This window comes from Hippopotamus amphibius, chromosome 6, assembly GCF_030028045.1.
Source record: "Hippopotamus amphibius kiboko isolate mHipAmp2 chromosome 6, mHipAmp2.hap2, whole genome shotgun sequence".
NCBI lineage: Eukaryota > Metazoa > Chordata > Mammalia > Artiodactyla > Hippopotamidae > Hippopotamus > Hippopotamus amphibius.
In genome coordinates, this window is record NC_080191.1 from 5,457,731 (window position 1) to 5,484,179 (window position 26,449).

At 44.1% G+C, this 26,449-nt stretch overlaps 1 protein-coding gene across 2 annotated transcripts in view; it reads right to left on the minus strand.

Moving 5' to 3' along the window:
- Window positions 1-26,449, minus strand: part of PACRG (parkin coregulated) — a 487,647-nt gene that overhangs the window by 35,663 nt on the left and 425,535 nt on the right. The window contains exons 8-9 of one of the 2 annotated variants that reach the window (XM_057739447.1): window positions 18,834-18,855; window positions 5,757-5,787 (exon numbers count right to left, since the gene is read on the minus strand). The exons of the other annotated variant lie outside the window; for it this stretch is intronic. Coding sequence (XP_057595430.1) covers window positions 5,757-5,787; window positions 18,834-18,855 — 53 coding nt within the window. The remainder of the gene's footprint in view (window positions 1-5,756; window positions 5,788-18,833; window positions 18,856-26,449) is intronic. 2 annotated transcript variants of the gene reach the window in all.

Here is a 26,449-nt window from a genome sequence, read left to right on the forward strand (position 1 = left end):
GCTAGAGAAAGCCCCCGTGCAGTAACGAAGACCCTATGAGACCAAAAAATTAATTAATTAAAAAAAAAGAAAACAAATATACAGGCTTCAATAGCTTATGTATAGCCTACATGAAGAAAACTTTGAATCACAAGTAGAGTTCTTGGCTTACGGGAAGCGAAAGCTAACTTCAGATAACTTAAGCATGAAAGGAACTTATTGGAAAGGTACGAGGTAGCTTACAGACTCAAAGAAACCAGCAACCTAAGTGAAGATCCAGACCTCAGAAAGCAGGCAGGAATTAGGGAAACTCTCCCCAGACAGAGGTGGTGTGAATTAAGGACAACCCCCCCCCCCCGTGCCCCCTTCCCCCAGGACACACCATTGGGGAGAATAATCTCCAAGCATTTTCAGTTCTTCAGAATCAAGCTCAAATCCCCAGCAGAGCCCAGTCAGCCTGACGAGGCTCACAGGCTCAGCTCTTAGCTGGGGGAAGGGCCTCTCGGTGGTCCCACCCCACCTAGAGTGCTTGTGATGGCAATGCTAGACCCTCAGGGGAAACCAGTGGCCTGTTGCCAGATGCTGGACAGGCAAAAACACTAATCATCGTTGCACAAGTCCCTCCAACCAGGAAGATATGTCTCTCCACTTCCTCCCGTCTTTTACATTCCTGAATGGTTTCTTTCATAGAGATCCTGCAGATTTCTTATTAAATTTACTTCAAGGACTTGCATAGTTTTGTCTGTAACTCCTTATAATTCTGAATGTGATCTTTTAAAAACTGGAATTTCCAACTGACTGTTGCTAGGATCTAGGAAAGATCAGTAAATATTTTAATTCATTTGACAGATGAGAAGGTTGTTATAGCAAGTTGAAGGTAGCTTGAAAAATTTAAAATACCAACTAGGAAAAACTGAGAAGCACATCATTTTGGTATATATGCCCAGCCTGGAAATACATGTTAAGTTCCAAACCAAAAAAAAAGAAAAGGAGAAATTCAACAAGTCTGAGAAGAAAGCTACAGGGAGCCCAAGGAGGTTGAAAATGTAATGAAAGGGAAATTTAACAGCAATCTAAAATCTAATTTCCTGCTTTTTATGGAGGTGTAGATGAAAATAAAACACAAATGAATGTTACATAAAAGCAGGCAAAACTATGACCCTGAAAAATTTAGAATGCAGTTTGGCAAATCTGATGTTATAGCCGATAGAACCACAAAACAATTTAAAAAAAAATACAGACCTTGCTGATAGAAAAAATATGAAGAGCAAATTGAACTTTCTTATGAAATAAATGAAGCAAATATTTCTACTATATAAAAAATATAAAGTCATAAATTATATCAGGTTAGATAGATTTTGATTGTTGAGATTTTGAATGCAGATTATTTGAATGAAAGATTATCACCTACAGTATTTCAGTATTTTCAAAGTATTCAGTTTACTTTTGCTTTTCCATTACATATTATTCATTTACAATTACCATGCCAGATTTTCTCATAAGTGAACTAAGTTTCTTATCTTTCAAAATTAATTTAAATTAATATTTTCCAAAGTGGCATACTGAAAATACCATTTTATCAAAAATACCATTTTATCTGTTAGTTATAAACTCATCTCAAGAGTAGAGGTAATGTATCTGAATGTTAGCTTCCTTTCCTACAGCTGCCAATCCTGAAAAAGCATGATGAAATACCAGCCAGCAGTTAGAAGAGAAAAAAATACAGGCTACGTTAACTTGGAATTAGTAATTATGTAATAGGGACTGTGTTGAAGTTTGCTTGCTCAGCAAGCCTTTACTCAGAGATAGGGTAAATAGTTTAAATGTTATATTTTCTAAGAGTAAACTTATTTATTTATTTATTTATTTATTTATTTATTTATTTATGCCAAGCCACACAGAATGTGGGATCTTAGTTCCTCGACCAGGGATCGAACCCATGCTCCCTGAAGTGGAAGCCCAGAGTCTCAACCACTGGACCACCAGGGAAGTCCCAGAATACATTATTTTTAAACACTTAATAATAGTTTAGATCTGCACATATAAGTGGAATTGATATACAAAAAAATTACATTTTAATCTAACTTTTAAAGCAGATTTTCTGTAATATCTCCTTCATAAAATTTGAATTAGATACTTCAAGGAGCAAACTACTGTTCAAATGTGTGATAATCTAAACTTTTCACTAATTGAAAATAGCTTTTTGTATGAGGGTGAGTCAAAAATTATCCACACTCTGGTTATATTAAAACTTCTGTTGGCCATACTGTCTTATCAGTGCTTTCCCTTCAAGGTTACTGTCTCCCCAGTCACTGCTGTGCAGGTGTGAACATGTTACATCAGTTTATTTGTAACTGCAGTGCAAGCAAAAATGGATGCTCCACTTGTGATTTACATGAAAGAAGAGCAGCGGGCAGTGATTCATTTTTTTGTGGTCTGAGGGTGTACATGTCTGCACACTTCTGCCCACACTGTCAACACTCTGCAAAAACTTTGTTTTGAGGTGTTAAAGCATCCTCCCTATGGTCCTGATCTTGCTCCATCAGACTTTCACCTGTTTGGTCCCCTGAAAGCAGCCCTACGAGGACAAAACTTCACTTCTGATGAAGAAGTGAAGACAGTGGTGCATTCGTGGCTCACAGCTCAGCCTAAAACATTTTTTAATGAGGGAATACGAAAGCTATTGACAGATGGACAAAGCATATTGAAAAGCAAGATTATGCTGAAAAATTATGTATTTGTCTTTTCTAAAAGTTAATTAAAATAAATTCTACAGCCAGAGTGCAGATAATTTTGACTCACCCTCATAGAACTAGTGTGAAATATTATGGCCCCTTTGGATATATATGGTCTGAAAAATACTGTTAGAAATTGGGACTTAGAAGCAGGATACATTGTCACATAGTAGGCATCAAGAGTTATTTGGTACATAAATGAGCCAAGATAAATCATTCAGTTACAAAAAGGCTGACTTCACCACTAATGGGTCTGCAAGATGTTCTGGGAGCAGAAGTACCCCATTCTGGGCCAGAAGTTGCCTGGACCATACTGAGAGTGAAGCCAACAGCTTGTGGAAGGATGTGGTGGCCCTCTGTGTTCACAGGGATGAAACATGGTAGTCTCCTGGCTGAACACTTCTGCCAACTGGGCAGCATCGGGAGTGGGCGCAGCCTCTCAGGGTAAAAGCCTCAGGAAGTTTAGTTCTTGGAGGATTCCCCTTGCCGGGACCTATTCAGAGTATGCTACTGCCTCTGCAAGATCCCGACCAGGCCACGGGTTTCACTCGGTCCTCGGTAGTCTCTGACTTTCCGACTTTCATGATCCCGACCTCTGGATATCGGGCCAGATCCTGGGCACGCAGCCTTATACGTTACAGACATTTTCTGTGTCTGTTACTAAGCCATATGGTGAAGGGCTAGCTGTTAATTAGGGCAGGAAGGAGCGGTGTGCTTATAAGATGGCATAGCCTGGAGAAAGGGCCACGTCCCCAGTCTTGGGGCTCCCGGGAGAGGCAGCAGTCAAAGCATGAGCCCTGCATCCAATGGCCTGGACGCCAGCCCCAGCCTGGCTGTCAGACCAGGCAAGTCGCAGAGCCTCCGCAAGACGAGGGTTAACAACAGTCTTTCGTTCATGGAGCTGTTTTAAGAACTGAGAGGTAATACAAGCCAAACCCTCAGCATCCTGCTTGCACGGAGTAAGTGTTTAATATGTGCTAGGGACAAGGAAGGTAAGGTGAGCGTGTGAGCGTGCAGAGGGTGCAGAATGCCCTCTTACATCCAGATGGCCATCCAGCAGTGGCCCTGCCCCTGCCCTGCACACACCTGACCTCACCCGCGCCTCCTCTGACTTCTCACAGGCAATTGTCCTGCTCGCTTCCCTAGACCTCCGTCCCCGTCCTCACAGCGCTGACCAGGAAATTCAGAATGGCAGAAGATACGTTGCTTTATCGCCTCTAGCTGAATAGCAAGATGGTAAAATACTAAATTGACCCCACGTTACCCCTCCCTTCATATTTCATAAATTCTTAATCTATGGTGCATTTCCTCTTTATAAACTAGCCTGTTTACCAGCATTATTTTTACCTGTAATCTTTGAAATCTAAATCTAGTTTCTGATTTTATGGTATTTTTACTTGCTATTCAGAGAGAGTGGCATAGACCCATTTCCAGTTCCCATTCATAAGCCTTATTACTGATATTTCTAGCCATCTTCACAGCGTAGGTAAGAAGACATCACCAAGATGAGGTAGGTAAAAAGATATGTGACTGTTTTAAAATGCTTTAATCAAAGACAAATGCTAATTCAATTAAATACAAATGCCTTTATAGGAATTGGTCTATTAATATTTTTTCATGAAAAGATAATTGGAAAGCGATGACAGAATGATTTGAATGTTAACTAGAGATATACCAATATCCGTCTAGATTTACGGATCAAATTATTATTTGCAGAAGTGAACTGTATAGGAGTCAAAATATTATGATATTAATCTTTGACTTAGAACTGAGAAACATTCTATTATGGTAAATGCTAAATATAACAATGTAGGTGTTATGTTTTTAAAATCACTAACACAAAATTCTAACGGAATATTTAACCTCAGTCACCAACGTATCAACTAGCTACCTAGAAAATCAATTGTTGTTTTAAGGGAAAGTAAGAAAGTTTGCACTGCTTAAAAAAGTTAAGGAATTATCTTCATTTCGCCTGTACCTAGAATGGAAATATTTAGAATTTAATGCAACTTGTTAGGTTAATAATGATAAGAAGAAGAAGAAGAATGGCTAATACTGTGTGCTTCTCAGACATCACTGCCTACTGTGTTATGTCTATCTATTAACTCATTTAATCCTCACACCAATCATATAAAGTAGAAATTATATGATCACTTTTCTTTCATTCTTCGCGTGGAGACGCTATGGGCTTCCTCAGCATCACAGGAGAGAGAAGCTGCTGTGGTCCTTCAGTCGGATGGAAAGGAAGCCTGCACGTCCCTGAAAGGGCTCACGGGAGACACCTGGAACTATCAGCCTGAGGGCTTCCCTTATCCAGGGAAAAGGATGGGGACCGGCTGGGTGCACGCACAGGCGAGGCAGCCGTCCCAGGGCCAGGCCCCCAGCAGCTTCCTCACAAGCGTACCAGGATGCCTGGAATCCCTGTCGTCAGCCAGGAAATTCTCTCCAGCAGGCCTTGTTACAGTCCATCCGTTCTCTCGTGCCTGCGTGATTCCCTTCACTCACTCACTCACTCTTTCAGTTACTCAGTCAGTCGGTCAGCAGGCATTTACTGGGGGCCGGCATTTACTCTGTGCTGAAGACACAGGCAAAATGTGTCTGCGTATGGGTCCTCCAGGAACTTTCGGTTTAAAGGGAAATCACCGATAATTAGCACAAGTCATCATAAAATTGCTGACTCGAAACTTTGGTTTACTTTCTCAGATGAGATACTGTCCCTGGGTCTGGGGCAGTGGCCATTGCTCCCAGACACTCAGGGCCTTATCACCCCGGGCCTAGATTCTTGCAAAAGACTTATTTCCTAACCTCTTGCTCCCCCTGCTCCAGTTCTTTCTTCACACAGATGCCAGATTCTTTTCCGCAAATGCGGCTTCTCCCCTTGTCAATTTCACGTTTTTAGAAGCCTGTAGCAAACTGTCCTCCCCACCATCACCACCATTTGCCTCCAGGTCACCTGCAATTAGCACCAGCCCACTCTGACGCTCCATCTTTCAGCGTTCACCTTGAATGTGCCTTGAAAATTGCCACGGCCGCCCGTTGCACCCACAGCTCCCCTGACCTCGGATGCTCCTGTCTCTTTGTCAGCCGGTTGTGTCCAGGCCCAGCCCAAACCCCGCCCTTGGGCAGCTTTTCCCGACCATCCCCAGTGACCTATCTCTTGCCCTTGAACAACCTTAGCTGGCACAGATGGAGGCACAGGGTCTCAGGCAGTAGCTGGTTTCCAGTACACACTTTGTCCCAGCGGCAGCGGGGCACTGGCAGCGCAGGGCCAGCAGAGTTGCTGCTCCGTGAGCTTGATGGACTCAGCTCTGGATGAGGGGGACGTGTGCCCAAGGCAAGCTCTGGGGGGGAGGCTGCCTCGCCGCAAGCAGAAAGAAGCACTGATTCTTTGAGGGACAATTCCTTTCACTAAAATCCTGGGAAGGAGAGTTTTCAGAGGCCCAGGCTTCTTTAATCAGAACTCTGAGTTGATGTACAAAGCTGCGTTCCCTGGGGATGCGAGGGTAGGGGTTGAGTTCTAGGCCATGTGAGTTTGAATATCGCCCCTTCTGAGACTCTGGGTATAATCTGGGACAAGTTGCTTCATTCCCTTGGTTGTCAACTCCCTGAGCTATGAGATGGAGCTAAGGAACACCTCCGAGGGGCTGGGAGACTAATTCAGGTTGTTCCTTTATGCAAGAAGAACACTTCTGAAATTGCAAAATGTTTACATTAACAAAAAACCCACAATAATGGCTGCATTAGTATTACAAATGAAGTCACAACCCAGCTTTCTCTTAGTGTTTATTTTTGTTTCAAAGGAACGTCCGCCTTCTTATTTACCCATGTTAGCAGTGCCCCTTATCTGAAAATATGTAAATCCATTTAAATTAATTTCCTGTAATACCACACAAAACAATAATCATATTAGTACCATTCATAATGTACTAATAACATTAACATAATTGCATTCAAATACGAAATTGCTAGGTAATAGGCTTTTCATAAATGGTTTCAGTGAGAATGTCATTTTTAACCTTACTCTGGGTCTTTAGTTCCAGATGTCGCCAGAAAAAATTGTGTGTCTAATGTGAGAAAGTTTCCCACAGGTTGGTTTGTTTGGTTTTCTTTTTTTTTTTTGCTTGTTTAGGTGAAACTATCAAAGAGTTTTTGTGATCCAAAGGAGAAGGGTTTGCGATTGTAACATATTTCTGAGTATAATGGAGCTTTCGCTTGAACTGTTTCTGGAGTGGGCTTCTGGTCCTGGTGTGTGATGTGCCCCAAACACGCAGGTGGCCACAGGGAAAGGGTCTTTCCATGTAGGTAGCAAGCCCATAAGGTCAGCTATGCAGGCTAGCGTTTCTTCCTGGGGGAGCGAGGGCAGCCCTCCCGTTAGAACCTTGTTGGCTCCCAGACTGGTGCCGAATTCTTCCTGGGCTCCTTGGGGTCTTGACACAACCTTGATGCCAATGCAAGTTGTGTCTGTGAGGCCTCGGGCAGCCCAGAGGGGAAGCAAAGTACCTGCCTCCAGGAGTAAAGTTAAAAAGCCAGGCCTGGGGTCTAGCATGGAAATTTGTTTTTCACACTTTTGGGCAAATTTATACTTTATGCAAGTCCATAATTGCTTTCTTCTCTGAGAAAACGTGATGGAGATTGTTAGAGTCACAGGACTATCAGGCACATCTGTGGTGAAGACCAGTAAAGGGCAGAACATCACTGGCACCCACAAGGCACTGTCTGCGTGATCTAACTGAACCGTAGATCATGTGATGAACACCTGTCAATTTGTAACACATTATTAAACCAAAAAAAAAACAAAAACAAAAACAAAACCCTGAGTAGATCAGAGTGATTCTCTTTGATCGGATATTCTGATTTTGCTAGATAATTACCAAGCCACCTCGAACTTACACAAAGATTTTCTTCCAACTGTGCTCAAAGCACTAACATACATCACCCATCCCTGTTATCCTCCCAGTGACCCTATGAGGCAGGCTGAGAACCATATAATCTCTGCTTCTTAAATAAGCTAATTGCGCTTTCAGGTATTTTTGGCACTTTAGAACATAAATGATGATACTCCAGGGAAGAGTTACTTCCCCTCTCTTTTTCTGAGGTTCGGAATGGTGCAGTGGAGCTGCGGGGAATATTAAATAACGTGACAGCGTGGAAACAAGAGACAAACAGCTACACGTTACAGGCCAGGGCCACTTCCCCACTGCTTTCTGCTTCGTCCCTCTCCTTTCATACAGTTTAGAATTTATCTTACAATGTATGGAATACATTTCTATACGTTTTGTGGTAACTTTTTCCTTCATTTTGGAAATATCTAACATGTACAATATTGAAGATAGAAGCCTCTGATAAATTCAGAGGAGGTGAGTAAATTACATACTGCCACCTGCTTACAAGAGTGTCTGGCACAGCACAGCATAAGTATCAAGTCAATTACTTGAGGGGTTTGAGGGCTTGCTGATTCAGAAGCTGAGAATATGTTTTGGACCACATTGCTACTGTGATGATGGGCGGCAGGGAAGATGGGTGTGAGGGAGATGCCAGTGAGAAGAGCCTGCCTGGCTCCAGGGAGGGGAGGCCAAGGTCAGGGCAACAGAAGGCGGAGAGGGCGGCTCCGGGCACAGGAACCAGGAGCATCTGGAAGGAGGAAGGAGGTTCTGATGATGGGACCAAGCTTCCAGCGTTAGAGATCTCCCAGGAAGAGAACACTTTCATTGACTTTCAGTAGTTGCTTTTCAAAGGCTTAGAACTCTGCTCAGAATGGTGAGGTCTCCATCCGTACTGATGTTTCAAGGTTTTGCTAACAACGCAGTGACTGATCATTCCAATGCATTATTTGGAGAAGGGATTTTCTATATTAAAAAAAACAACAACAACGAGATTCTTAGACTCTAACAGTGTCTGCCTTACCAACATTATCCTGAGCCCCTTGGGAAGGAAGTTTGGCTGGTAAATGTGTTTGTGTCCCCACAGGGTGTGACCATGAAACAGTTAAGCAGCAGTGACCCCAGGAAGCAGCATTTTGTAGCAAGTATTTTAAATTCAGCTGCTGGAGTGGGAGAGGAAGTTGGAGACAGAAAACAATCTCGGAACTGTGCGCATTTAAATCAGGAGGGGAGCGGGTTGTCTTCTTGTTCTCACCATCCCAGAAAGTATTCTTTTCCTGTTGCAATCCAGGGAAGACCACAGTATCCCACTCTCAGCCTCAGAAGACATTTGCATAACACATTTACATTTGAAGGGAGCCCACAGATTGGCAACTCCCAAAGCTTCAGCTCCGCACGGTTTTCCATAATAGCAATTAGGAACAGAAATAGAATAACAATAGCTGTAGAAATACAGTTGCTGAGCTGTGGGTAGATGAAGCAGAAAAATCTCTGCATTTTAGACTGAACTTTGAATGATGGCAGAGTTAGAGACTAACTGGTTTTTGTTCTTTGTGAACTGGCTTTGAAGCCTAGTAGGGACCAAACCAATTTGGACCAATGTGAGAGCTGAAGAGGGCTCCCTGAGGCAGGAAACAAGGTGCTGCCGGATGGCAGGAGGCCAAGACGGCGCTCAGATCCAGGGCAGTGCTGGCCGAGGGATCCACCGAGGTTCTGGGTGATGGCCGGCAATGGCAGGAAGTGGGGTGCCCTGGAGAATGGCACATAAAGCACCCCAAGGGATGGGATGAGAGATGAGACATAAAATGGAGGGTGGAACGGGATCATGACCTTGTGGCACATGGGATTCCAGAGGGGGCATGTCCATCAGAAACACACAGGCAAGCCCCTCCTCCAACTTGAAACTCTGCTATGTCCTCCAGGCGACGGGACCTCAGCATGAAATAGCACCTCAGATATTCCTAGCTCTCCTTCCTGCCCTAACTTTACTGCACTCTCCCCAACCCCCCACCCCTTCCCTTAACCCCTAAGAGCTGCCGCGGAGATGGATGGGAGGCCGTTGAAAGGTCTCATATAGTGTGGATGGCCAACCACGTGGCCCGGCCTGGTAGGGAAGGACCAGGACAGATGGGGACACCATGGGAGAGTCTGGGACAGGTGAGAGGGAGGGTTGCAGAGGAGAGGTCCTGACAAGGTTCAGAGTGAGGCTATGGGCATGGTGGCTGAGGGATGTCAGAATGATCAGAACTGGACAGACCCAGAAAGCAGGACGAGTGCATAGGGACATAGAGAGCACTTCCAGCGCTGGACCTGGGATGGAGAGGAAGCTTGGGAACGAGATGCTAAAATCAGTGTGGGACAGTGGCTGAGGCGGTCCCCAGGTCATAGAGATCGGGAGGGCACAGAGTGACATCTCACAGGCCTGAACTAAAGGAGTGATGGGTTTACCGAAGGGTGACAGGATGCTGGTTGGGAAGCAGCCTTGGGGAGCACGGAGCTTTCAGAAGAGACTTTTTCAGTCTGTCCCCAAAGAAGTCATTGCCCTAGCCTTACTACATAATATGATGCCCCCTGTGCTTTCGTTTAATGTCCTAGATGTTAAGGGAGCTGCTCCTCAGTGAGTCAGTGTGGGGCACTGAAAAGAGCTCTGGGTTTGGATCGCAACTGCTCAGTTCAAGTTCTGTCTTCACCTGTCCTGGCTGCCTGGATGACCACATGCAAATTCCTACTCTTCTCGGTTTTGGATTCCTCGTTTGTGAAAATGGGTATCCTAAAGCTGCCCTGTGATCGTCTCTGTGGAGATGGCTTACAAATTGCAAAATACTGTGCAATCTGCAAATTGTTGTCATTAGCTCCTAGGAGACAAGAACTATTCTGTGTTACACCAAAGCATTAGGGATTATTAGAGGCATTGCATAAATACATTTTTATGATAATGATGTTGATATAGAAAGCTAGTGCTTTTTCCAGAAGTGTTAATAAAAAATTACTGGTAGGCAGTTTTCCAAGATCCTGTCCCAAGGTGCCATAATTATCACAAATATTGTAACATGATGCCAGAATATTGATTTTAATGAGGATGTCACCAAAACAAAGCAGATCCCTAATTATAAAGAGAAACAAAGAAGCGCGAAACAGAACACTGAAATCTTTCTGTAAGCCAGCATAAAGGAGTCTTCTGGAAGATCTGTGACACAGTGGAGGAAGGAGCCGGCATGAGAGCATTTGCCAGTACAGTACACAACATCAACAGGTTAAATTAAAATGAATCACATGCCTAAAAGACAATTGATAACATTTAACAAGCTTCTTCAAAATATTAAAATATTTGGAATAGAGGCTACTTCTTCACCATGATAAAGCTGTGGAAAATGAGAGCCCATATTGTGCTTAATGGATAGACAAATTAAATTCTGTTTAAAAATTGGAACAAGGATGGTTTCTTAATAGTGTTCTGAAAATTTTGGTTAATGCAATGAGACATGAAAAAATAAAGAGGTATGATAATGGGAAGAGAGAAAAGATTATTATTTGCACTTAAAACAGAAAACCAGAATATGCAGAGGAATCAGAAAAATAATCATGTTTAATAAAATGATTCAATAAATGCTGTATCTGAAATAAACAGGCCAAAATTAAGAGCCACACTAATTATCAGCTGCCACCAGCCAGCATAATAAACGTGCAGGATCTGATTATAACATTAACTCCTTCCTCACCAGAAGTTCTTGGGGACAAACTGATTGAGGCATACATTGTTACTATGAAGAACATTTAAAGAAAATCTTTAAAAAGATAATAAAAGACAAATAAATTGACCAACGATGTCTGTATGTCTGTCTATCTATCTACCTATCTATCTTCCTGAATGAGAAGACAAAATATTGTCTCAAGCAAATTAAGAGGTTTATGTGATTCTTAGTAGGAAAAGGAAGAAAGAAGATTAATTCTAACAGATAGTTAAAAACATAGAGAAAAAGTAGTCAAAATAGTTTGGCAGTGGTAAAAAAAATATCAATTTAAACAGTTGGAACTGACTAAGGAATCAGAATCAAGCTCCTGTATAAAGGTGACTTCTGCCTCTTATGTAACTATTACTTCCACCACTTCTAACCATCTCTCTCCTGGATAAGCAGGGCAGTCTCCTAGCTGGTCTCTGCTTCTGCCCTGACCCCCTCACCTGCACCCACACGGCAGCCAGAGCGGCTCTCACACATGTCAGATCTTTTCACTCTTGTGTTCCAAGACCCTCCAACGGCTGCCCATCTGTAGTGGGCTGAATCTTGTCTCCCCAAAAGGTACCTGTGCAAGTGGAAATAGGATCTTTGCAGATATGATGAAGATAAGGATCTGGATAAGAGACCATCCTGGATGTAAGGTGCACCCTAAATCCAGTGACCACTGTCCTCAGAAGAGACAGACAAGGAACAGTCACTGAGAGACACACAGGGGAGAAGCCCATATGAGGACAGAGGCAGAGGTCGGAGGGGTGCATCTACAAGCCAAGGAACACCAAGGATTGCCCACAAGCACCAGGGCTGGGAGAGGCCGGGGACAGATTCTCCCTCAGAGCCTGCAGAACGAACCAGCATGCCTGACACTTTGATTTCAGACTCTTGGCCTCCACAACTGTGAGAGGATAAATTTCTGTTGCTTTCGGCCACCAAGATGTGGTCATTTGTTCCAACTTCCCGAGGAAAGGAATCCACCATCTCACTCAGGGTAACTGTCAACATCCACACGGGCTGCTCTACCGGAACTGCCGCCCTCCTGGACTCTGACCCGCCTCCCATCACTTCGGCTCAGCCATGGCGGCCTCCCTGGCCTCTGCGAGTACGCTGGACAGGCCACCTCCTCAGGCGCTTCGCACTTGCTTTCTGTCAGCTGGAACACGGTTCCCTCACTTACCCATCAGCCCTTTCCACCTTTGTCATGCTCCCGTCTTGGCGAGGTCTTTCCTGACCATCTGATTTTAAACTGCACCTCACCCACTCTGGCTGGAATTCTCTATTCCTCTTCTTTGTCTTATTTTCCTTCATAAAATTTACAACCATCTGATAGATTACACAGTTTGTTTGTTTGCTGTCTCCTCCAACTAAAACAGCTCAGAGGCTGTGGCTGAGTTGTTCACCGTTGTGTCTCCAGTACCCAGAACAGTGTCTGCCAGTGTGTGTTTGTTGAGTGAATGTAAACAGACTGAATTACGAGTAGGAATTTAATGTACAGTAAGGCGAGCATTACAAAACAGTGGGGGAGGATTAATTGATATCTGATTTTGAGATATAGCACATTAGAGAAAAATTAATTTAGATACACATCTTATCCTGTGTACTAAAAGAAAATTAAAGTCAAATATATTAAAAAACTCATAGAAAAATTAGCAGAATGTGGAACAGTACACGAGTCTCTGGAAGGATAATAACTTTTAAAGAATTGAAGCAATTGAGGAGACTACAAAGCTAATAGTGATGGATTCAGCTAATTAAAAATTAAAACTTTTGTACAGTCACACCTCCTCAGCCCCACGAAGAATCAGGACCCGTGGTTACTGTAGATCCTTCCCAGGTGATTGGGTTGCTCCCAAGTTCTCTCCTTCCCGGAATGACCTGTGGCCTGACCCTCTGCCTTTGTGTTTGCTCCTTGGTTGGAAGCTGTGTTCCCGCCCAGACCTCCTTTGGGCCTGGAGGACCACGTCAGGGGCCTCGATGCAAACCCTGGACTGGCCGCGGCTCCTCAGCCTCGTCCTGAGCGTGGAAGGCAGCTGGATTCGGGTCACCCACCTGCCTGCTGGGACAGCCCAGCGGTGTCCTGGGACACCAGGCCTGGCCAGGCTGCTTTCCCCAGCACCTAGATCCCTGCCCTTCTGCCTCTTATCTGGGCTCTCGTTTCCGAAGCCCATCTGAGCTATGGTACCAAGGCCACTTGTGCAGCATTTGAAAGCTGCAGAGGCAAAACCCCATCTCAGGGGAGAGGCGCTATTTTCGTTGGATGTTGCCATGGACGTGGGAGCCTTCGCATTCCCTGCTTGATGAGGGGTTTGAGGCCAGGTTAACCATTCAGTTCTCAGTGTGACAGTTCTTTCTTTTGCGCTGCACATGTCCCGTTCTGACACATCACGGGGAACCTGCTTTAGAAAGCCTGTGGTTTGCATAATTTAAGAGTCGATTAGAACACGGAGGCATTAAGATAACAGCAGACATCAGGAAGAGTGAGGCTGAAGATCTCTGCTGTTCTATTTCACGCTTTCAAGACCTCAGCGGAGAGCAGGCCTGGTCCAGGCTCAGGAGGTAGCTGGGCTGTCTTCCTTCCTAAACAGACCTCTGGGCTTGGGCGGGGATTCGGCGGGTTCCAGAACAGCCTTGGTCTCGTCCTCCTTCCATGGATTCGGTTACAGCCGCCGCTGAACGGAGGTTCCCTGGGAGCCCTGAAGCAGCTCACATGCTCCTGGGGGACGACGTGGGGGCGTAGGGAACGTCGGCCTCACGTCTGCCGCCCTCCGGGCCCACCCCGTGCCAGCGAGGAGCCTGGACTATGTGCTGAGAGCGCAGCTCCGGGCTCGCCTAACAGTTGCTTTGTCTATTAATTGTACAAAACAACATATAACAGTGGGTGATTTTGTCGAGCATTTTTCAGGGTGGGATGTAACGTTCTACTTCAGGGGGGCTATTTGTTTTTATTGCTGTGTCTTTGCCCTCAAGTCAGAAACAATTGCAGGGTCTATTTTTTCCTACCCTTCGCCCCCTTCATCAGTTTTATTTCTCTTTCAGGCACATAGTTCTGGTCATTAATGAGCTTTGCGACCCACAGAGAATTCTTTCCAAAGCAGCTTCCTAAAAAATCTGATGTCAGTTTTAGGATTAGAAATATTACATGATGAATGAGTTTTTGTGTTTTTTTTTAATTTGCATTTTAAGTTTGCTGATGGCGACATTGGAATTGCTGCCTGTGACTGCGTGCATGGTGGAGAGGCACAGTGAGAGCAGGGAGCGGCTGGTGCTCTGCTCCCCTCCCCCCATCCTGCATCTCTCCCTTCCTCCTTGTTCTTCCTTGGCCCCCCGTACCCCCATCTGCGTCCCAGGTCACCACCTGCTCCAGGCACTGTTAGGTTCTCCTGCTGCCCCAGCTGCACACCGCCTGTCCGGTGCCTGCAGGGCTGTTTCCATTTCCATTTCAGGAGCAGACCAAGTAGGAAATACACTTATCTAACAGCAGAATTCCAGGCTTAGGAAGGCACCTGGTGAGGGAAGATAGTTCTGTGCTGCTTAATCTCCTCTAATATTACTCTCCCCCGATAACATGCACTGTATTTATAAATAGAGAATGCAGCTAAGAGCAACAGGCCAGTGAGTTCTCTGGTGGCACAGTGGTTAAGAATCCGCCTGCCAATGCAGGGGACACAGGTTCGATCCCTGGTCCAGGAGGATCCCACATGCCACGGAGCAACTAAGCTTGTGTGCCACAACTACTGAAGCCCGCATGCTGCAACTACTGAAGCCGACACACCTAGTGCCCGTGCTCCATAACAAGAGAGGCCACTGCAAAGAGAAGCCTGCGCACCGCAGTGAAGAGTAGCCCTCGCTCGCCGCAACTAGAGAAAGCCTGTGCACAGCAATGAAGATCCAGCACAGCCAATAAAAATAAATAAGTAAATAAATAAATAAATTTATTTAAAAAAAAAGAGTAATGGGCTAGGAGATGGAGAACATCAACTCTAGGTCTGATTTTACTGCTGCCTCTGTGTGGCCTTAGACAAAGCGTGAAAACTCCTTGTGCCTTGGTTTCCTCTCCTGTAAAGTAAGAGGCTGTGGATAGACGATATCTGATTTCCCTCCTACTCCTGCAATCCTCTAGTTTTTACATAGACATTTAGACATTTGTTCTGGAACTTTAAAATGATTTGGTTTCCAAGCAGTTTGACTTTATTACTAGAATTCTATTTCTTAGACACGTCACAAACGCCTATCTGTTTTTCACATTTTCTGATTTCTCTAGCGTTTTGTTTCTTTTATGTCTTTGTAGCTCTTTAAATTGGATAGGTCAAACTAGTAACAGAGAAGAAACACACACACACACACACACACACACACACAACCACCACCACCATTGGACATGCTTCTATCACAATTTACTCACTCATAGTTTCAAAGTTTACCCTCTATTTCTTTTGCAACCCAGGCTGGATTTTTAAGTGATGGCTCAGGGTTTTAACATGGTAACGACATGTCTTTTGTTTTGTTAAGAGCCAGACACTTTTCCAATCACACCTGCTTCTTGTTAACAGGTTAAAAACTTTGCGAACATTTGCAGAAAGCCCTGGTGAATTACCCCTTAGGGGATAAACTAGATGACAATTTGAGAAATAGACCACCTAGTTAGCAATCTCTAAGCCAAAATGTAGGGGCAGAAGGACAGTAGTCACAGGATTTACACAGGTGGCTTATCCACGTCATGTTTCCAGCTGCACATGAGAAAAATAGGTGTTTGGTGGCTTCCTATCCTTTTCTCATGCCATTACTGTATAAGAAGTCAACTTGATCTTCTTCTAAATGATTCTCATGTTTTAAATTCTCTGAGTTTTGAAACACTTGGTGCTCAAGAAGCTAAATAGCCCCTAGTCCACCAGTTTTTACTAATAAAGTAAACTCATGGGAGAAAGACAAAGAGTGGGGCTTTGGGTAAAGTACTGACGGGGTCCACTTACAGTAAGTGAAGTATCAAGTTCTGGCAGAATCAGGAGCACAGACATGGCCACTGAAGTCACTGGTACCAAGTGGGACCCTCCAGAGGAGGGTTCTCACGGCACTGGTCAAGGATTCCTAGCCCTGCCTCCTCGCCTTTCCTGGTCCTCGCTGTGTGTGTCCTGACACTGTGCGTGTGGTTGGCTTTGTGGGAAGAGCTTTGGGGTGGTGGGAGTCAGAGAAATGGTCCAATCTCAGCACAGATCAGCTGGCTTTGACAACCATTCTACACACATCACCGTCACAGGAGAACTGGGCAAGAATTGCTATGAAGAAGGCCACACATCTCCTCTCCTCTACAGCAGCTCACCTGTGGAAGGCACCGTGGGCATTAATAGAACTCGTCCACATTTATGTTTATCTGGTGTCAATGTTTGTTTATATAGACTTCAAAATGGACCTCTACTTCTCTGAAGAAAAGGCCCGCATCCCCTCTATGCTCGCACAGCTGTCTTAGCAACGTGGGCTCTCATCCCGGCTCTGCCGTAACTGGCTGCTGTCCGCGCGCGGCTTCCCCGAGAGGAGTGGAGAGGGTGCGGCCCACACGCCCTCTGGGCCCCTGGGACAGCGTCTGCCCTGTGACGTTTCCGGTGCTGAGCCTCCAGAAGCCCGGTGCCGCTTCCTAATGCTGGGCCGCGGCTGTTATCTTGAGGGCGGATAGATGACCTGAGCAGGATACAAGCGGCTCTTCTCAGGTCAACTCCTGCGCCCTTAACCTTCCTGCATGGAGCCCCAGCGGGGTGGAGGCCCGGCCAGTGCACTGACCCAGCAGGCCCACGGCCCCCAGACCCGAGGGCCCACTGCCCACTGCGGTCCCCTGTCAGCGCTCAGGTGGACCTGTGGCTCCTGTGCCCACCAGGCCCCACCTGTCCCTGCCCTGTCATCACATCTTTGTCTCTTCACGACTGGGAATGTCTCGTATGTCTTTATTTGCTATCTCCTGTATTTTAAGTCGTTGAAGGGATAATTATTTTTACGAAATTACTAATGATGAAATGTTAGCACCTAAAATGTCTCCAGGTTATTTCCAAGTTTTTTTCTTTAAGTGCTGAGCTACACCCTCCTCTGCTGCACAGACAGAGTGTAATGTGTGCTGTGGGCCCGCAGTCTGCAGACTCCCTTGTCTCCTTCCCTGACACATGAGCCCCCGGCTCGCACGCTCAGGGGCCAGCTCAACACACTAGCCAGGTCTCTCTGGAGAAAGAACCCTTGCTTTTCTCTCTCAGAGCCCCTCTCCTCCCATCCTCTCCGACGCCAATCGCTCTCACACCTGCAGCCCCCAAGGGCGCTGGCCCCCTGCGTTCCCTCGACAGGGCCGACGGCTCCTGCCCAGGCCTCTGTGGAGACGTGCCTCCAGCCGGCACTGTTGCACACAGGCCTGCTCGTGCTGGCCCCTGGCCTCGCTCCGGGCTCACCTCCAGCATCACCTGCCCCGGTGAGCGTTTCGCCTTCCCCTGCTCATGTCTGTGCCCTTACCTTCTACCCCCTTATCTTGTCCACGCGCCCCGTGACGGCACCGCGCTCCGAGACGACCTGCGCACTGCTTCCTCTCCTTGCTACTGCCTCTCTCCTGCCTTGAGACCAAATACCAGGAAGGTGGGACCTCGGCTTGTTCCGAGATAGATGCCCGGCACGTGGTCAACACAAGCTCGTGGAATTCAGTGATGCTTACTAATAACGTAGGAGATGACTTATTTCATACAATCAAGGCCTTCGTTGTGACGGTAAGTCACTTGTCTCTGGGCTTTGGTTCTGCATCTGCAGGGTGGGCCGCTGCCTGTCTCATGGCCTTATTGTGAGGCAGGTGAGAAAACACACTCTGTGGTTTGGAGAAATGTCCCTCATGACCACAACGGTGGTGAGGTTTTCCTATGAACAGACACGGCGCTTAGCTCTATTATACCAGGTATATGCCTTGTCGCATTAAACCTTCATCAATTAATCATAACCATGATAATAACAGTCGATGTGATTATCATTCCATTTAAAGAAGCATCAAGAAGCGAATTAACTGACCCAGATTCACTCAGGTAGCGAATTATAAAATTTCCCTCCTGGTCTCACTGTCTCCCATAGTAATAACCAACTATGGTTACAAACCTGCTTATTATTTTTCAGTGGTTATGTCTCTGATGTCCTGGAAGTCTGAGTACCATGGAATTCATGTGTTTGCTTCTACAGCACATGAACAATGAGCTGTCACTTGTAGTTGGTGCCCGCACATCTAAGGAGGTCCCAAGGATGGCATACAGAAGGGGCCAGTAATGGGATTGTTCACACCTAGCCCTTCTGTTGCTGACCTCATGAACCATTTAGCCAATGAAGCAGAAGGCTAAGGAGGGAAATTAATAAAATCTAAGCGTTTAGCCAAGATATTTGTTAAAACTGAGGACATGTAGCAAGCAAGTGTTTCTTCTACACAGGCTACCAAAGGTTTTGACTGAATATTGGTAAACCCATTTAGGAGCCACCGAAATCCCCAGTCGTGGTGATCCACAGGCTGGTGGATGCTTTCTCCCTAGACTATAGAATACGCAACAGCCCTAAAAGTGAAGAGCTAACGTTTTGGAAGTTACAATAAAAGTTTTTTTTTTTAAGCTCTTTATTGGAATATAATTGCTTTACATTGTTTTGCCAGTTTAAAAGTTTTATTATTCCAGGTCTTTCCCAATATCTACGATTTTTAAAAATAGTAAAACGCAATGCTTCCTCCCAACTAGATGGAGAGGAGCTGAAGCGGCTGTGTACGGGGACCCCCGGCGCCTCAGCTGCGGAGTAATTTATAGCCAAGCACTGTCACAGGCTGCCTCATTACCAGGCAATCGGTGGCAAAAAATCTCCAAGTTTTTACTTCTTGTTTTTCAAAGGTTATGATGCAAATTCAATCTCATGGCACATTTTGGTGAAGTCACTGAGTGGGCAGCCTGTTATCTTACTGTCTCTGCGCTCATTTAGCAGAGTTTTGCATTGCTTCGTAAGCTGTCATTTAACTGTACACAATGGACAGATTTACTATAAGTGGGCAAAATGGGGTAACTGTAGGCTCTTGTGATGGACGATGCAGTGATTAGAAAATATGTCTATCGCCTGGTGGCCACTTGGAAGATCACCACCAGTTATTCAAAGGAGTGGTGGTCTCAGATGTCTCAGATGTTGCCTTCTGGGGGGCTCGACACCGACATTCCCTGTGGTCGAAACTGCACATGGGGAAGGAAGGAGAGTGTCATCTGACCAGTGTTTGTACGGATGACTTGTCTCAGACAAGCCAGCTGGCGTCACTTCCCTTTCGAGAAGAGCAAAAGAGGATGGATGGTGGTTTTGGCACAAAAGACTCTCCTCAATTTAAACAGCAGCCTTTTCTGACTGGGACTTCAGTTTGCATCTAGGAGGCGCCCTGGAGGCAACCCTCCCCCCCACTCTGCACCGGTACCCTGCTAGCCTGGGCACGCTCACGCTGCACAGGAGGGTCTGTGCCAGGATCCAGGAGCCGGGTGGGTGGCTAAGCCTGCTGGCCTGGCGTGCAGGCCAGCACGCGGAGCCCACCCGGCCCACAGCACCCAGTGATTCTCTCAAACCCCGCAGGTGAGCAGGTCACCGTGCGCTCTGCAGGATGAGAGGCCAGTGGTGCTTCTTGCCTCTGCGAATCCTGCTTCTAAAGGGCTCGTGCCTGTCACCAAAATTAATTTGTGAGCTTCTCAGTCACAATCAGAGCTGAAGATTTCTAGTGGTAGAATCAGCTCCTCAGCTACTTTGGCCCCAAACAAATGGAATAAATACCACAAATGAATATAACAATGTTTAGGTGGGTACTGGGCACATCTAAGAAAATGGATAATTTCTATATTTGAAGAATTGTTAATGTTTTCAGATCTTTGGAAACTATTAGTCCCATCACTTACATAATGCTGGATTTTAATGAGGAATTTGAGTTGAAGGGTGACTTCCATTCTACAGGCAAGATTATAATGACCCAGAAACGCTGAGTGGACCCTGGGTTCGCTATTTAGGCCATGAGATAGTATCAGTTTTCAGGAAGGAAGTGTCTGGAGAAAATTGTTTTCTTTCATAAACACATTTCTTTTTCTATTATGGCTAAGAAAACGCTAAAAATGGAAAATTCAAGTGACTTCCTAGGTACTGGTCTCTTTGAGAACAAGCTAGATTCTCGGTTTTGTTTTAAGCTGGCAGAGGGCCATGCACTTCGGAAGCGAGTACGTGCTATTGCTTATTCAAGACTATTAGAAAATCTAATCGTTGTAAGATGTCAAATAGATTTTTGGATTAGATTCGGACTTCTGTCGGAAATTGGGAATTCTGGGGCTTCACAGGACAGGGGATAGCTGGTGACTGCCGCAGCACATAGGCCATTGACGACTTACATCGCTTCTCGGAACAGTGTGTTTACATTATGAGTGACTATTTCTATTAATGGTACATAGGAGAATAACTGAGGAATGTGGTAACAAAAACCTTTTTTTTCCTTTTCTTTTTTTGCATAAAGTATCTGCAATAAGAAAACAAAACACTGGCTATTATGAAAGGGTGCTGAGTAAATGTGACACAATCAGCTTTTCATGAAGGGTGGTCATCCGGCTGTGAACCACAAGGAACTCTACAAACAATAGCCATTACCAATGCGCGCGCTGACCCTCAGCGACAGCTGAATGAGAAATAAAAGGGAATATTTTTCTTGGGGGGCACATGACTATGACAGTCTCCTCGCCCCATCCCTGCAGGGTTCAAAAACCTCTCTGCCTGGCACCGCGTGTGGCTCTCTTGCCATCATCTCTTTGCCCTTTGCCAAGCGGTGGGTTGTGTTGAAGACACTGGTCGCCACTCTGTGTGTGTGTGTGTGCGTGTGTGTGCGCGCGCGCGTGCACGCGTGCATGTGTTGGGGAGCAGAGGTAGCATATCTAGGAGATATTTCTCAGCAAAGGAGAAACAGTCTTAACTCTACCAGGTTGTCTGCTGTTGCTGAAAAGAGAGACGGTGGACCCTCAAACACTGAAATGTGTTTCCACCTTTTGCCAATGTTACAGAATCTTACCTTTAAAAGGACTCTGGTTTTAACATGTGAAAAACACCCAACAGTTTCTTAGGGAAAAAGTAAGGAGGAATTTTTCTTGAATCTGGTTGGAGGTGGGGGCAGGGGCCTCTGTGGGAAAGGTGACAAATGCTTGCTTGTTTACTGAGGAGCTGGGATGGTGGCTGGTAGCCAGTGAATTGCAGTGGTGTAGTTACAGCTGCTCTCTGATGTTTGCTAAAGACCATTCATTACAGAGGGGATTCTAACAAATGACCGCTGCTTTAACCTGAGGCTCACTGAGGACTTTCCAGAAGTGTTCATTTAAGCAATCCTTTTAGAATTGGGGGTGCTTACGGGACCTGATCAAACTGTTGCCACAGAAACGCTCAATATTATCTGAAGCAGACTTCTGGTTAAGCTCTATGACAACTCTGAATTTCACAACACATGTGACAGAATGTCCATAATGACAACAATTTAGCAACTCGGTTTTTAGAAGATACAGTGCACTGCAACTCTTGATATTTCTTAATGTTTTTAGTAATAATAGTTATTTTCTTTTACTTTATGGTAGAGTAAAACAGGACTAGAGCTAGATGATAAACAAAGAACAGAACTGGGGTAAAAGGAGGGGATGGAAAAGAATATCCCAGATTTAAGCTTCAATAAAGAGTAGAAAATACATGAAAGAATGGTTACAAGAAGAAAAAATGAGCATTCTTGCAGAGACACGGCTCATCTAAGATAATACCAACTTGGCAGGCGGAGGGCTTTCTAGCTGGAGCAAGATGAACCCCGGCATGTCACACGAGCATTTCTTGATGTGATATTTTCATTGGATTACTGAAATCGCCTTAATTCCTAGCAATAAACAATGCTGACTATGTTATTAGGTGACTCTTCCAGATGAAAGTCATTTCTTGGTTCAAGTAAAGAGACCAGAATACTATATTCTCGGTGCATATTAACCCAGCCCCTTAATGATTCCCCTTCATTCTGTTGCATTTTAATTCGGGCCCTTGGCCATTATCAAAAAAACAGCCATCTGAAAGGGACCATTGCATCTGCTTTACAAATATTGCTGTGGACATTGCCCTTTACCATGTGAAAACTTGCTAGAGAACTTTCGTTTAGAATTTAACCTTAGGAAAAGTTTTGTTCTCTTAAAGCCCAATATACTTTCTACTCTTCTACTCTCTCATGATAATGTTTGAACTGACCATTTTACTTTATTATTAATATTTTTTGCCTGTGTTTTTGGTGCTGTTTCTATTTTTTATTTTAATTGTCTGTTTTTGCTTAAAGCTGTTTCAAATCCTCTGTAGAAAAAGAAGGAAATACGTGTAAATACTGAGTATTTTTATGTAAGTAATGGCTTGTAACTTCACTTAATAATTCAAAAATATTTATCAAGTACCTTCTGGGAAGAAGGAATCCAACCCTGAGAAGTCTAAGCCCTTGTTCTCATGATGCTGGCATTTTAGTTGGCTGAATCTTAGAATTATCAAGCAAACAGCTATATGAATGTTCTATATGTATGTATTATAAATATTATATATTTCAGATGGCTTTAAATAGGAAGAAAATAAAACACAGTATGAAGGACTGTTTTGGAGTCAACCTATTGGAGACCCAGTAGGTCTGGGTCACTCTTTTAGATAGGGTGGTCAAGAACGCCTCTATGAGGGGGTGGCACTTGAACAGCAATCTGAACAAAGAGGAAAAATGAGCCATGCATAGAACCAGCACAAGAGTGTCCCAGGCAGAGGGAGGAGAAAGTGCAAATGTCCTGAGGCAGGAGCAAACTTGGTGTGTTTGAAGAATAGTAAGACGTCTGGTGAGAGTGGAGGATGTTGAATATTGAATATTGACTAAGATAAGGAGATGGAGGAGATAAGAGCCAGACATGTTATGTCTTGTATGTAGTGAGAAGGACAAATTTATTCTAAGTGTAGTGGGATGTCACTGAGGATTTTAAGTAAGGGAGGATCAAAATCTCATTTAACTTTGAGAAAGACGACTCTGGCTACTGAATAGGGAAAGCCTGTAGTGAGAACAGAGGGACGTCTTAGAAGCTGTTGCAGCAACGCAGGTGAGAGTTTTTGGGGAGGGACTGAGAAGGGATGAGATTCACCAAGATAAAAAGGTAGAGCACGAATCTGTAACTGTAGAATGTGGATATAGGAAGTAAAGGAAATGAAGGCTTCAAGATGACTGTACAATTCTTGGTAACTGGGTGGACGGTGGACCCTTTCACTTAGATGGGGGCAGAAAACGTCCAGGGGTGAAAGTTGTTTTGAATACGTTCAGTGAAATGCCTGCTGGGCATCCAAGAGCAGCTGTTGATTTGGAAGCTGGACATAGGAGTTAGAAGCTCAGAGTAAAGGGTGGAGCAGGGTGAAGTATGGGAGTCAATGTATGGGCATAGCGGTGTGGACTGCTATGAGACTGAACGAGGTCACCAAGGGAATAAATACAGAGAAAGAATAGAAGAGGACTTAGGGTAGAATTCTCTCTTTTCCTTAATGTTTCCTTAGACAGCTAACTATATTAACATGTGGTTATCCAAACCTGTATAGAGATGCCTGGTCTGGGTAGACCGACTATTTTTTGAGCGAACAAAGTCATACTTAGCCAGGGTCTTCCCTGATTCATATTAAAAGCAGCCAGTCTGACAATCTGCTACATTAAATTTAGCTTTAGGCTATAATTATAGTTCAGATAGAATTGCATGTTTCTGAAAGAGCGATAGTTTACAGTATAGAATTTTTAAGTTAAAAATTTGCTCCCAAAGTAGACTTTAAAAGGTAAAGCCATAATAATCTACTACTGAATGTATGCGGGATGTCCTCAGGTAAAAATAATTGCCATAATCTCTTGTTTTTTAATTAGTTTTGAATTAATTATGAAATGTTTGCAATTAATATTATTTCTTGGAGAGTTTAGTCTGGGAAATAGAAACTGGCTTAAAGATCAGACTTTTAAAAATGATGATTAAAAAATGGCAGAAAGAAAGGATGTCTTGCCCACCTCCCTCACTCACATGGAGGGCAATTGGCTTCTTTGTAGCTGGGATACTTGAAAAGGGAAACGTGGCAGAATTTATTTTCCTCTGTTAAAACCTCCACAGATTTTTAATAGCTTTGTGATTTCTTAGCAGCAAAAATAGTTTTGTTTGCCAACGTTAAAATCTCAAGTTCTGGCACCATTAGTGTTTGAAAAACACTTTGATTTCAGCACTGTTCACTTTCACTATCCCAAAAGATTAGAGCAAAGTGAAGAATTAGTCTGGCCACTGAATGAGTTGGTATCTTCAGAGGATAGATGTATTGAGAACCAAAGCAATATTGCATGTTGTCATAAATTAGATACTTAAAGTCACAATAGTCTGTTGGACTTTTAATTTCCAGGGTTGGATTCAGCCTTACTGCTCTTGAAATCACCAGATGGGGCCTTGGGGGATGAAATATAGGCAGTGCTGGGCATTCTTTTCTAAAATCATAACGTAAACAGCAAGGAATTTCTTTCGTAAATGGAAGCTCATGACAGAGGAAGGCAGGTTATTCCTATGACAGAAGGGCTCTTAAATAATTTTTATAAGAGCAAGGCACTGCAGTGTATTTTCAATGTCTAAGTGCACATTTTAGGTCCCCTTGGCCCAATATTACAGGATATTACAGAAAATACTAGATGATTCAAGGATAGATTCTTGGTTAAGCTCATATAGAAAAGTTCCAGAAATCAGCTCAACTAAAACTAAATGTATATGAAAAAATTAAGGAAGAGATTTAAGAAAGGAATTTTCCTTTCAGAAAAACAAACAAACAAATGAAAAACAATCTACTGAAAACAATTTGAATGCATGGTATTAAATGAGCTGCCCTATCTTGTTCTATAAAAGGAAATTGAAAATATATTCCACATTAGGAGATTCTGACCTAATATGAAATATCAATACAATCGCACATGACACTAAAAGCATTGATCTTTGTTAATCACTGAATGAACACAGAAATATGGACAAAAACATTACAGAAAAAAATCTCGACAATAGTCAAATTAGAGACTACAAATGTAATAATGCTTTGTTAGATACTCAGGTATTAATAAATGTTTGCTTAGTCTCTGCTTACTCTGTTTGACTACATTTAGTTTTTATACAGAGTTTAATCACGAGCCTTGAATCAACGTGAGCTACGTCCTATCACTTCAGTTACAAATTCTCAGCAGCTCGGCCTTGGGTGCCCAGATTAAATCTCTCATGTTTTTAAACATTAACAATTAAGGCAATTATTTATCTTCTAAACTAGATATGACAAAATTTCAAACAAGTTAGCATTTCAAGGTTGGACTCACATTCTCTTGATCTCTAAGCATTTTTAGCTATTTTAGAGGATGAACATACAAGACCAGGTCCAGAACTTGGAGGAGACCACTAGGGTGGGTTTGATGGTAATTGGAAACCCAGGGAGGAAAAGCTGAGGTGGTGGCCCACCATCACAACTGTCCCCCTGATGTGTGTGCCTATATGCCTCTGTGTGCATATATGCACATAGATTGCAGCTATCTATTCAGCCTTACAGATAAAAAATACCTGTTTCTCCGGACAAACACAGAAAGATTTGAGAGCTTGTTAAAAAAAGAGATAACAGCCCCAAACTGGAGTCACCTGTGCTCAACCCCACATCAGCAAACCAAGACTTAATACCTAACCAGTTGCAGTTTCTGCCTCTCCCAGGATTATAAGCTTTAAGCAGTCTATTTGGAATTACCTGGTCAGCACTAGAGAGGTAATCCACCTGATAGACTCCTCCATCTTCAATCGGAAGGTGACCTTGCCTGAAACAAACCACTGTTTGTTAGAAACTTCCTTTCCTACCCTCTTCTGCCTACAAAAGCCTTTTGTTTTGTATAGCTGTTTAGAGCTTTTTCTTTTCTAGTTGCTAGATGGGATGCTGCCTGAGTTATGAATTATTGAGTAAAGCCAATAAGATCTTTAAAATTTACTCAGTTGAATTTTGTTTTTTAACAGATTTAGTGGCAGTGGTGGGATCAGAAAGACACTCTTGATGGCTTTGGGACAAAAGAAAC